This window comes from Bidens hawaiensis, unplaced genomic scaffold, assembly GCF_021521415.1.
Source record: "Bidens hawaiensis isolate Kalapana, Puna unplaced genomic scaffold, B.hawaiensis_p1.1 tig00010474_1, whole genome shotgun sequence".
In the NCBI taxonomy this organism is placed as follows: Eukaryota; Viridiplantae; Streptophyta; class Magnoliopsida; order Asterales; family Asteraceae; genus Bidens; species Bidens hawaiensis.
The window spans coordinates 170,042-181,040 of NW_027491801.1; the positions used below are offsets into that span (position 1 = coordinate 170,042).

Sequence of the window (10,999 nt, forward strand, 5' to 3'; positions counted from 1 at the left end):
GTGTGCATGCATATGTATATATATTATTTGTTTTTTAGGTTTTTTTATAAGAAGGTATTTTCCACATAGCATGCCATATTAGAAAAAAATGTCACGTTAACAAAAAATTTAACGGAGTTAGGGTACGTTAAATTCGGGAGTGACAGAAGAAAACAAGTTACAACTTGAGAGTGGTAGGAGACAAATCATTAGTTTGGAGTGTTATCATCCAATGAGTGAAAGTTAGAAGTATAAAAAACCAATATCCAAAAAAAAAAAAAAACATAACATACATTTAGGATGTATTAAATTTTCTATGGGTGCAAGGGTTGCAAATTTAATTATGTTCCAAAACATAAATATATCTCAACAAAATCCGTCTATTAGAAAAATCCAGATATTGTTTTGTTGGATGTCATATGTATGCCACTCAAAATATTATCAACAAAACAAACATTATCAACAGATATCTCTAATTACTAACATATTCGTACTTCTGAGTTCACAATGTTAATTGGTTAGACACTTATCATTCTAACATGAATGTTTCTCCAATTGCAACTCTCAGTGTCTTCAATTATTCCAGCCTTCATTGTAATATCGCTCTTCATTACTTTCAAATGGCTTTCATCTTCTTCAAACCCTAAGAAAAGCAGATTACCATCCCCACGAAAGCTTCCAATTATTGGAAACCTTCATCAACTAGGCTCAAACCCACACCGCGCTCTCAAAACCTTAACTCAAAAACATGGTCCACTCACCCTCATTCAACTAGGCAGTGTGCCTGTGCTTGTAGTCTCATCGGCTGAAACAGCATGCCAAATCATGAAAACCCATGATCTAATCTTCGCAAGCCGACCCAAATTAAGTATCCCCGGCACACTTACTTATGGATCTAAGGACATAGCATTTTCACCTTATGGAGAGTATTGGAGGCAGGTGAGGAGCATAGCGGTGCTCCAACTTTTAAGTAGTAAACGAGTTCAATCATTTCGACAAGTGAGAGAACAAGAAATCCGTGTTATGATCGATATAACTGGTAAAAGTTGTGGATCGGTAGTTGATTTAGGTGAGTTGCTGAATTCGCTTACGAATAATGTAATTTGTAGGGTGGCCTTAGGGAAAACATATGAAGGGGCAAAGTTTAAGGACTTGTTGGTAAGGTTTACTTATCTTCTTGGTTCGTTTTCAATCGGAAACTATATTCCCTGGTTGTCATGGGTGGACCGATTGAGCGGTTTAGAGAACAGAACGAAGAAAGTTGCGAAAGAATTTGACGAGTTTCTTGAGAGAGTTCTTGAAGAACATGTAAGTAAGAAAATAATGGTGGGGGTGGTGGAAATGGAAATGACAAAGGCCAAGATTTAGTTGACATCTTACTAGATATTCAAGCAGAAAACAATACCGAGTTTATGCTTAATAGAGATGTCATCAAAGCTGCCATCATGGTAATTTCGAACAGCGTATCTACTAACATGTGTTTATTTATTAGATTGCGTTTTATCTCAATATGATTAGATAAAACAAATAGCCTATATATAAATATAATTTCTGTTTTTTAGTTTGAGAATGTTTGAACTTCGTATTGCTTGTAGGATTTGTTTGCTGCTGGAACCGATACCACATCCACAGCCATTGAGTGGGCAATTAGTGAACTAATAAGGCACCCAAGAATAATGAAAAAGTTACAGAAAGAGGTCAGAGAAATAGCCCATGGAAAACCCATAGTTACCGAGGATGATTTAGAGAAAATGGCGTACTTACAAGCTGTCGTTAAAGAGGCATTGCGGTTGCATACTCCACTTCCATTACTCATTTCCCGAGAATCAACACAAGATGTCAAGCTAATGGGGTACAACATCTCAGCAGGGACACAAGTGATTGTTAATGCTTGGGCAATAGGGAGAGATCCTTTGCAGTGGGAGGAGCCCGAAAGGTTTTGTCCAGAGAGATTTTTAAACAGTTCTATCGATTATAAAGGGCTTAACTTTGAGTATATTCCATTCGGCGCAGGAAGGAGAGGGTGTCCTGCAATTCAGTTTGCTATAGTCGTTAACGAGCTCGCTTTAGCAAATTTGGTGTACAAATATGACTTTGCATTACCAGAGAATGTGAAAGGAGAAGAAATTGACATGACTGAGATCACTGGCCTTACACTCCATCGGAAATCCCCTTTACTGGTTGTGCCAACTCCTAATTTCGATTAGGATCCTATCTAAAACTTATCACTTGATTAGTCATGTTTTCTCATTATTGTAAATATATTGAATCTAATAAATCGTCTAGCAGCATAACGTTATTGGTTTCTTGTAATTAGTGGTGGACCCATGAATTGTTTTCATGGGGGGCGACATCAGGAGTTAACACTAATTTTATGAGGGCGATGGGGATTTTCACATGCAAATAACGCTAAAAAAAATTTTTTAGGTGCCCCCCCCCCCCCCCCCCACCCAAAGTTAAAACATAGGTCCGCCATGTACTGCTTATAATTTGATCTCTCAGAACATCATTGCTATAGTACTCAAAACGAATATTAAAAAAAAAATTAATCTCAGTTGAAAATTTTTATTCCACATTTTCTACATGTGTATATGTTGAGATGACATTAAAACGAGACAACTTAATTACACGAGGTAGTTACAAAATGCATTTGAAGTTATCATGAAATTCTTGAAAGAGCCTTAAGAACATCATTCATAGTAGGCCTAATTTCAGGGTCATCATGAATGCAACATTTAGCCAATAGTGCTAGACACAACGCATCCCCTAAAGCGTACTCCCCTTCCAGATGCACATCCATAAACATCTTAAATTTCTCCAAACATTCCGATGAACCACCAACAACTTCCACATCTGCCAGAAATTCAACACGGTCTAACCATTTCCGACCAACCACCGCCTCTTTTGCCGATAAAAGCTCCAACAAAACAGCCCCGTAAGCATACACATCCACCTTAGTCGAATCCTTTCCACATTCCAGATATTTCGCGCTATCTCCGCCATCTCCTTCGGCCACTACGTTGTAAACTATTGGCTTTGCGAGATTAAACCCCGAGATCTTTGCCCTCCAATCTGTTGTAATCAAAATGTTTCCACTACTTATATTGTGATGTGCATATGTTGGTTTAGTGCAATAATGTATGTAATGCAACCCTTCTGCGATATCAAAGGCGAGCTTCACTCGTTTAGCCCATGTTAACTGTTTTCGAGTTTTGGCGTCGTGTAAACATTCTCTTAAACTACCATTTTTCACAAACTCGAACACTAGATAACACCGGTTCATGTGGAAACAACACCCTTCAAGTCTAACAACATTGAAATGGTTGATCGTCGTTAAGATGCTGATTACATGATTTGCGGACTCAATTGATTTCATATCTTCAATCGTGACCGGGAAACCTCCTGTCATTTGACCTTTGTATACTGATTTTCCTATCAATAAAGATTCCGAGAAGTTTTGTGTAGCGAGTTTAACCTCATCAAGACTAAAACTTGTTAAAGACTGCTTTAACTTTGACACGCCAACAAGAAAATCGGGTGACAAACGTTTAAACTCGAGTCCTGTTATCGCCACGACTTGTGGCTCTTGGTGACGGTATTTCCACTTTAAAAAGACAAGAAGCAAAATTACACCACAAAGACAAATCGTTGCAAAAACAATAAGAAAAGTTGAAAAACGGTTTCCCATGCTATGATTCACGATAACCGGAATTGTGTATTCATGAGAACTTGGACCATCAACCACATAGTCCAAGTTCAAGACAGGGACACCCGTTGTTGGAACTAACAACGTGGTGCCCCCAAAAATAGTTTGGTGTGGGTCCAACTCGTTTGCTTCCAGGATTGACTCAGGTGTTACCCCGAATTTTCTAGCAACGATATCAATCGTATCACTTTCCATCAACGGATAACTAACGAGATACGTTATACCATTTGTCACGAGTGACGTGCTTACGCATGCACACTTAATAGGCACTTTAACGACGGTAGTCTCGTGAAGGTTTCCGTTCTACTCTTCCAGAACAAATGGCTTTACGAGCCCTTGGTATACTCCGCAAGCAATATCCAAGAATGAATTCAAGTTATTGTTTGTGTAGTTAACCAAGGCTCGTGAAGACCAGTCTGGACAATCGCAGATGATTGGGACCACAACTTCACGATCTTGGAGATGTGTTGTTTGTTGGAGTTCGGAATCATTAACATTAAAAAGCCTGGCAATCTCAGAAAGTTGTTGGTTGAGTTGAGGTCTGTAAATGACATACGTGTTGTAGGTGTTGATGTCGGAGTTACAAGTGTAGGTGGAGCCGTGGAGCGTTGGTGCGGTTGTGTTGCACGGTGTATGGTCGTATGGTTGTCCAGAATACAAGGGTTGTATGAATGAAAATAGAAGGATTAGAAGGAACCTGACATGATTACCCATTGTTGCAAGAGAGAGATTTTGTTCGTGAAGAAGAATTAAGAAATCATAATGGGATTGAAAGAAGCGAGTAAATGATTTAAAATGAGTCTTGGCCTGCTTAGGCCGGCATTCCGACAGCAAACATTTTGAATATTCAATATCATATAAACATTGAATACTATTAATATCATCTAACTACTTTCAGAACTCATATTACATTTGTTTATAAAAGACCATTCGTATATACCAGGTTTTTTTAATGGACAACGAATACTTTAGAAATGGATTATTGGCGAAATTCATCATATCGGGAACGCTTGCGTCTGAACAGGGAAAAACCTTCACCTAGGGACAACACCCGTGTATGTAAGGCCAAAAATGTGACTTGCGATATCAAGGTACGAAACCCGTTATATATTTACAGTCAAGTTAATAGTTAAAGTGGGCGAGAAATCCGGACACGAGACGAGAACTTCGACACGCGTTTAAGTTTAACGGGAAAGCTTCTAGATTATGTTTTTATTTGGCTATATATATAGGGCATTTGTTGTCATATCTAAGTGTGTGTTTTCTATGGTGTTTTCACCCACCCAAGGGGAGCTTACCTTAGGTGGGGTCGGTTCGTTTAATATTATAATTCTTTTATCCGATAACGAGATCATTCGTCTACAATATCTTTATTTGTTTTCGTTCGGTTGTTTAATTTCACCACACCCATCTCGAACGTTATCAAGAACAAAACCGTTCGTTGTCGGATTCGGTTTTGGGACCTACAATTGGTATCAGAGTAGGTCGAATCTTATGATTCAACTTTGTTCTTGATATTCGGGTTCTATTTCCGCGATTACCCGAACCGAGACGTTAATTTCTTGAAGACCCGTTGAAGTTATGAATATAAAGTTTGAATATCTTGGAAATAAAGTTAGGAATAAGCGTGCTAGAAGTTCATCTTTGTAGATCTGGTGTTTCAGGACCGTTCAGGCGAGCCTACGGTTCTTCTCCGGCGACGATTCAGAGATTGGAGACGTAAAAGTCAAACTCCGACACGAGTGTCGGTTATCTCTGATTGTTGTTGGAGGTTGATTTTTCGGCTATCGATGTTCTGATGGTAGGCTATGGGATAATGACGTATGTTGGTTATGGTATGTTGTGGCCGTAGGTGGAGTGAGAAAGGAGAGACATGAAAGGGTGGCTAGCCGGAGCTCGTTTTTCAGGCGAAGAGAGCCGGTCACCAGTGAACGGCTTTCCAGCAGTGGTTCGTGGTGGAGACCATGGATATGGTGATGATGGTTATAGAGGATGGATGGTCCAGTGTATGTGGCCGGCGGATGTGAAGATGCCAGAATTCGGTTTTACGGTGGGTGATCTTCAGATGTAAATGGCGGCTACTGTCTAGGTCACATTCTTCACTTCTCCTTGCTGGGCTGAATGGGCCAAAGACCAGGTTAACTTTTTATTATTTTTTGGGCTTGCAATTAATCATGGGCCAATTAAATCTGGACAAAGTTGGGTTCTTTTTAATTTGCCTACATACTGAATGTGAGAATTCCATGTGGGAACTTCCTGCCCAGGCCCAACATGTTTGTAATTTTTGTTGTGGGCCAAATATTTGCAAGATATTTTTGGGCTGAAAAATAATTATTTTTCAAGTTGACCAAACTGAAGAAAGTAAAATTTGTTCTGATTTCGTTATTATTGGACCGTGTTGAAAGCATATTATTTATATGTTATTTTTAAGGCGTTCGAAAATTGGATCTTGAAAACGTGGGCTACGAGCATCCGAGATGCTTATTTATTAAGGTGATAATTTTTGAACAAGTTGGATTTAATAGGGAATTAAATTGTTTAAGCTCTCAACCTGAAAATATGGGATACGAGTATCTGGGATACTTATTTATTAGGGGTGAGTTACTTAAATAATTTCATTCACGGAAACAATAAGCTTTGTCGTTTGATCGTTGTTCCCGGTATTTCGTCAAGCTCTTCTGAACCTATATTGTTTAAGATCCGAGATGGATAAAGAAGCGAGAGCGTCTTCATGAATGAATTAGGTGGATAATACCTTGAGGGAGTGATTGAAGAAGCTTTAGTTATCTGGACGAGATCGTTCGTCTACAATATCTTTATTTGTTTTCGTTTGGTCGTTTGATTTCACCACACCCGTCTCGAACGTTATCAAGAACAAAACCGTTCGTTGTCGAATCCGGTTTTGGGACCTGCAGTGTACACTTCGAAGACATGACTGTGCTGTGAGATAAAACCAGTTCAGTTAGTGATCACCGCTTACTCGCCTAATTAATCTCCCATATCTCACCATACTCCGCCGAAATAAATGGTAGAGGCAGGTTTCAAACTTCGATCGCATAACATACTTGGTCTCTCCCTTACCAATCATCCACTGGCTTATTGACGAATATACCTAGGTTCTAAAATAACTTGTTGAAAGTTATATTAATTTTTCCTAATACAATTCAATATATTTGTTTTTATGAGGTGTAAATAAATATGCTTGCAACGTGCTGGACATTAAATGAGCTTGGAGCTGGTTTTGGATTAAGTGGGCTTGGAGCTGGGCTTGTAGCAGCTTGCAGATGGGCTTGTAGCTGATAAAGAATTCAGATATATAAAGAAGAGAATCTGATATGTTACGGTTTAATATCTTCACACACAAATACTCTATAATATACCGATAGATAGGAGTTGTTGAGAGATCTAGGGTTTGGTTCTGTTGTATGAAAGAACCGTTGCTTGTTAGATTTTTGGTGTTATCATAGCAGATCATAGTATCAAAAAATTAATATGTTTTCACAAAATAACATGCCTGTGTCTGAATACTATCATAAGTTGAATACTATGTGGAAACAACTTGATCAAATTCTTCAATTACCTGCTTGTACTTGTAACGCTTCAAGGAAATTTACTGATTTCAATCTTATGATTAAACTAATGCAATTTTTGATGGGTCTTGATAGTAGTTATCAGACTGTTAGAACAAACTTGTTAACTAGAAAGGAACTTCCTACTGTTAAGGAAGCTTTCTCTGTAAGCCCTAGAGAAGAGTCACATAGACAAGTTAGTAATAATAATAAAAAAGGTCAATCCCAAAACGTGGGATTTGTTTCAAAATCTAATCAGAATTTTGATAATAAAAAGGGTACCACTAGAGTACAAAATCAAAATGTGAAATGTTCCCATTGTAATAAGATGGGACATAATATTGATAAATGCTTTGAGATAATTGGTTATCCTAGTTGGATGAAGCCTAGAAATGGGCAAGGAAAAAGGGTTAGTGGTAATAATAAGAATTCTTTGTCTGATAATGTTGCTTCTACTAGTAATCCGTCTGTTAGTGGTCTTTCTTCTAAGCAAATTCTTAGGTTGCTAAGTATTCCAGATGAAAAGGCTGGTGAAAATCGTCAAAGTTGTAATGTGTCAGGTAATATGTCTCCTTGGTTTTGTTCTATGAGTTTTAGTAAACCTCAGTTAGTTGTTTTTTTTTTTTTTGCTAGTTCTAGAGATGTTAACAATATGACTAGGTGGGTGGTTGACTCAGGGGAAAACCAACATATGGTTATGTCCGACAAAAACTTAGTAAATCAAATAGACGTCAATGATCTTAATATAAGAGTTAAACACTCTAATGGAACTAGTGCCGTGGTAACTAAAATTGGAAACATTAAACTAAGTGATAGAGTTACTTTATGTGATGTTTTTGTTGTTCCTGCTTATAATGTGAATATTATGTCTGTTCATAAACTTTCCAAAGATAGTAAATTGATTGTGTCATTTGATGAATTTAAATGTTACATTCAGGATTCACTAACAAAGAGTGTCCTGGTGACTAGTAATCAAATTGATGGTCTATACATGTGTGCTGGCTCTAATTTTAATGACAAGGTGTGTTTTAGTAGTTATAGTACTGTTAATTTGTGGCATTCTAGGCTAGGACATCCATCTGATATTGTCTTAGGTGTTTTAAAAGGCTAATTAAATATTAAAAATATAGATTCACTTGTTCCGGGTGATGTTTGTCATAAAGCAAAACATCACAGGGAACCATTTCCCTTAAGTGATCATAAGTCAAAGGAATTAGGTGAGTTGCTACACCTTGATGTTTGGGGTCCCTATAGGATTCCAAGCAAAGAGGGTTATAGATACTTTCTTACCATTGTAGATTATTATACAAGGGCTGTGTGTCTATCTTATGAAATATAAAGATGAAGTTTTTGATAATATAAAAAATCTTATAATGATGATTAAAACTCAATTTAATAAAATTGTAAAAACTTTGAGAAGTGATAATGAAACAGAATTTGTAAAGAACCAAATGAACTTGTATTGTCTTGAAAAAGATACTGTTCATCAAACCACATGTGTCTATACTCCTCAACAAAATGGTATTGTTGAAAGGAAGCATAGATACTTATTAAACGTTGCTAGGGCTTTACTTTTTCAGGGAGGGATTCCTCTTAGGTTTTGGTCGGAATGTGTTCTAACTGCTGCTTATTTGATTAGCAAGGCTCCATCTTCTATTCTAAATGGTAGATCTCCTTATGAGTTGGTGTATGGGTTTAAACCTGTCTTGAGTCATTTACGAATGTTTGGTTGTCTGTATTTTAGTACAATTTTAAATAATATAAATAAATTTTCAAGTCATGCTAAAAAATGTGTTTTTCTTGGATATTCGAATCAAAATAAAGGATACAAGTTATGGAGTTTAGATACAAAACAAATTATTTTTTCTAGAGATGTGAAATTTTATGAATCGATATTTCCTTTTGTTGACAACAATGTTTTAAAAGAAGTTGACACTGTCAACTTAGATGTTAACAACTTAAATTTTTTTGATTTGTTTGATCAACCTGAAACTAAACATTCTAATGATCATGACACTCCCAATGATGAGTTTACTGCTGATCCAAATGGACAAAAAACCTCTACCCATCGGTCTCAGCAGTCTAGAAATGGTTCTAGTGCTACTGAGGGCAGGGCAGATGTCATAAATCAGCAGCCCAGTAGTATAGGGTCAGATTCTAGCAGGGTTGGGGATGTAGGCAGAGGTAATGTAGATCCAAATAATGATCATGCTTCTGAGAGAATAGAATCTGAAATTGAAAACATTACACCAACAGTTTTAAGAAGATCTACTAGGAATATTAGTTTTCCTAAAACATTAAAAGATTTTGTTGTAGAAGGCAAGGTTAGGTATGGTCTTGAAAAAGTTGTGAATTATTCTAATTTGACTATATCAAATATGTGTTTCACTTCTGTGTTAGACAAAAGTTGTGAGCCAAAGACGTATTCAGGGGCTGCAATTGATTCAAACTGGGTTGCAGCCATGAATAACGAGATTGAGGCTTTAAATAGAAATAATACGTGGGACTTAGTTGAGTTTCCTATTGGGTGCAAATAGGTCTTTAAAATAAATATAAATCCAATGGAGAAGTTGAAAGACCTAAAGCTAGTTAAGTAGCTAAAGGTTTTAACCAAAAAGAAGATGTTAACTTTTTTGAAACATTTTCTCCTGTAGTTAAAATGGTAACAATTAGATGTGTATTGTCTATCGCTGTTAAAAATGATTGGTCTATTTTTCAACTTGATATTAATAATGCATTCTTGTATGGTGATTTATACGAGGATGTGTATATGTCATTACCTGAAGGTTATTTCTCCAAAGGAGAAACTAGAGTTTGCAAACTAAATAAATCGTTATATGGCTTGAAACAAGCTCCTAGGATGTGGAATGAAAAATTGGTAAATGTCCTATTTGAATTAGGATTTGTACATAGTCAATGTGATCATTCCATGTTTGTAAAGTCAAGAATTAGTTGGCTTATGCATAATTCTCATTTAAGAATTGCATTAAGAGTTTTGAGGTATTTAAAAGGTACTTTAGGTAAAGGAGTTTTGTTTACTAAAAGTGAATCTTTTGATTTAACTGCCTATTCAGACTCGGATTAGGCAAAATGTTTGGAGACAAGAAAATCTGTTACTGGATATTGTGTGTTTTTAGGAAGTTGTTTAGTTGCATGGAAAAGCAAAAAGCAGTTAACTATTTCAAGGTCTTCTGCTGAGTCAGAATATCGAGCAATGTGTGCTGCAACATCAGAAGTAATTTGGCTAATCAATCTTTTGTCTGAACTGCAAATCAAGGTTAGTCTTCCCGTTAATCTGTTTTGTGACCATTTGGCTGCAATACCTATTGCAGCCAATCCTGTTTTTCATGAAAGAACAAAGCATTTTGAATTGGATTTGTTTTTTCTTAGGGATAGAATTTCTAAAGGAACAATTAAAACTCTAGCAATAAAATCTAGTGATGTATTTACAAAAGGTTTATTAATAAATCAACATTTTGAACTTTGTAACTACTTGGGTATGTATGATGTGTTTAGTCATTGAATTGTGTGTGTGTGTTGGGGGGGGGGGGGAGGGTTGAAAGTTATATTAATTTTTCCTAATACAATTCAATATGTTTGTTTTTATGAGGTGTGAATAAATGGGCTTGCAACTTGCTGGACATTAAATGGGCTTGGAGCTGCTTGCAGATGGGCTTGTTGCTGATAAGGAATTCAGATATCTAAAGACGAGAATCTGATATGTTATGGTTTAATATCTTCACAC

The 10,999-nt window shown here is 36.7% G+C and overlaps 3 protein-coding genes and 1 pseudogene across 4 annotated transcripts; 3 read left to right on the forward strand and 1 right to left on the reverse strand.

The window, feature by feature from the left end:
* The first annotated feature begins 471 nt into the window (after positions 1-471).
* On the forward strand, positions 472-2,205 carry LOC143535458 (cytochrome P450 Tp4149-like; annotated as a pseudogene). The gene is made up of 2 exons (XR_013135717.1): positions 472-1,427; positions 1,575-2,205. The product of XR_013135717.1 is annotated as a cytochrome P450 Tp4149-like (transcript).
* Positions 2,206-2,617: 412 nt separating this feature from the next.
* Positions 2,618-4,399, reverse strand: LOC143535473 (protein LYK5-like). Its single transcript, XM_077029711.1, has 2 exons — positions 4,082-4,399; positions 2,618-3,988 (listed from the first exon to the last, which is right to left on the reverse strand). Exons 1-2 carry the CDS (start codon positions 4,397-4,399, stop codon positions 2,639-2,641), a joined length of 1,668 nt encoding a protein of 555 aa, XP_076885826.1. The 3' UTR covers positions 2,618-2,638.
* Positions 4,400-7,167: 2,768 nt separating this feature from the next.
* On the forward strand, positions 7,168-8,276 carry LOC143535485 (uncharacterized). Its single transcript, XM_077029719.1, has 2 exons — positions 7,168-7,814; positions 8,192-8,276. The coding sequence occupies exons 1-2, from the start codon at positions 7,178-7,180 to the stop codon at positions 8,221-8,223; spliced, it is 669 nt and encodes a 222-aa protein (XP_076885834.1). The 5' UTR covers positions 7,168-7,177; the 3' UTR covers positions 8,224-8,276.
* A 429-nt stretch (positions 8,277-8,705) lies between these two features.
* LOC143535475 (uncharacterized) lies at positions 8,706-9,791 on the forward strand. Its single transcript, XM_077029712.1, has one exon. It carries the CDS (start codon positions 8,706-8,708, stop codon positions 9,789-9,791), a length of 1,086 nt encoding a protein of 361 aa, XP_076885827.1.
* Positions 9,792-10,999: the final 1,208 nt, after the last annotated feature.

Bases quoted from the DNA above. Each gene is read 5' to 3' on its own strand.
- LOC143535473 (XM_077029711.1), bottom strand. From the start codon at position 4,399: ATGGGTAATCATGTCAGGTTCCTTCTAATCCTTCTATTTTCATTCATA. The intron at 3,989-4,081 runs GTTAACTACACA...CTGGAAGAGTAG, and splicing joins ACTGGTCTTCACGAGCCTTG to AACGGAAACCTTCACGAGAC.
- LOC143535485 (XM_077029719.1), top strand. From the start codon at position 7,178: ATGTTTTCACAAAATAACATGCCTGTGTCTGAATACTATCATAAGTTG. The intron at 7,815-8,191 runs GTAATATGTCTC...TGTTACATTCAG, and splicing joins TCAAAGTTGTAATGTGTCAG to GATTCACTAACAAAGAGTGT.
- LOC143535475 (XM_077029712.1), top strand. From the start codon at position 8,706: ATGAACTTGTATTGTCTTGAAAAAGATACTGTTCATCAAACCACATGT.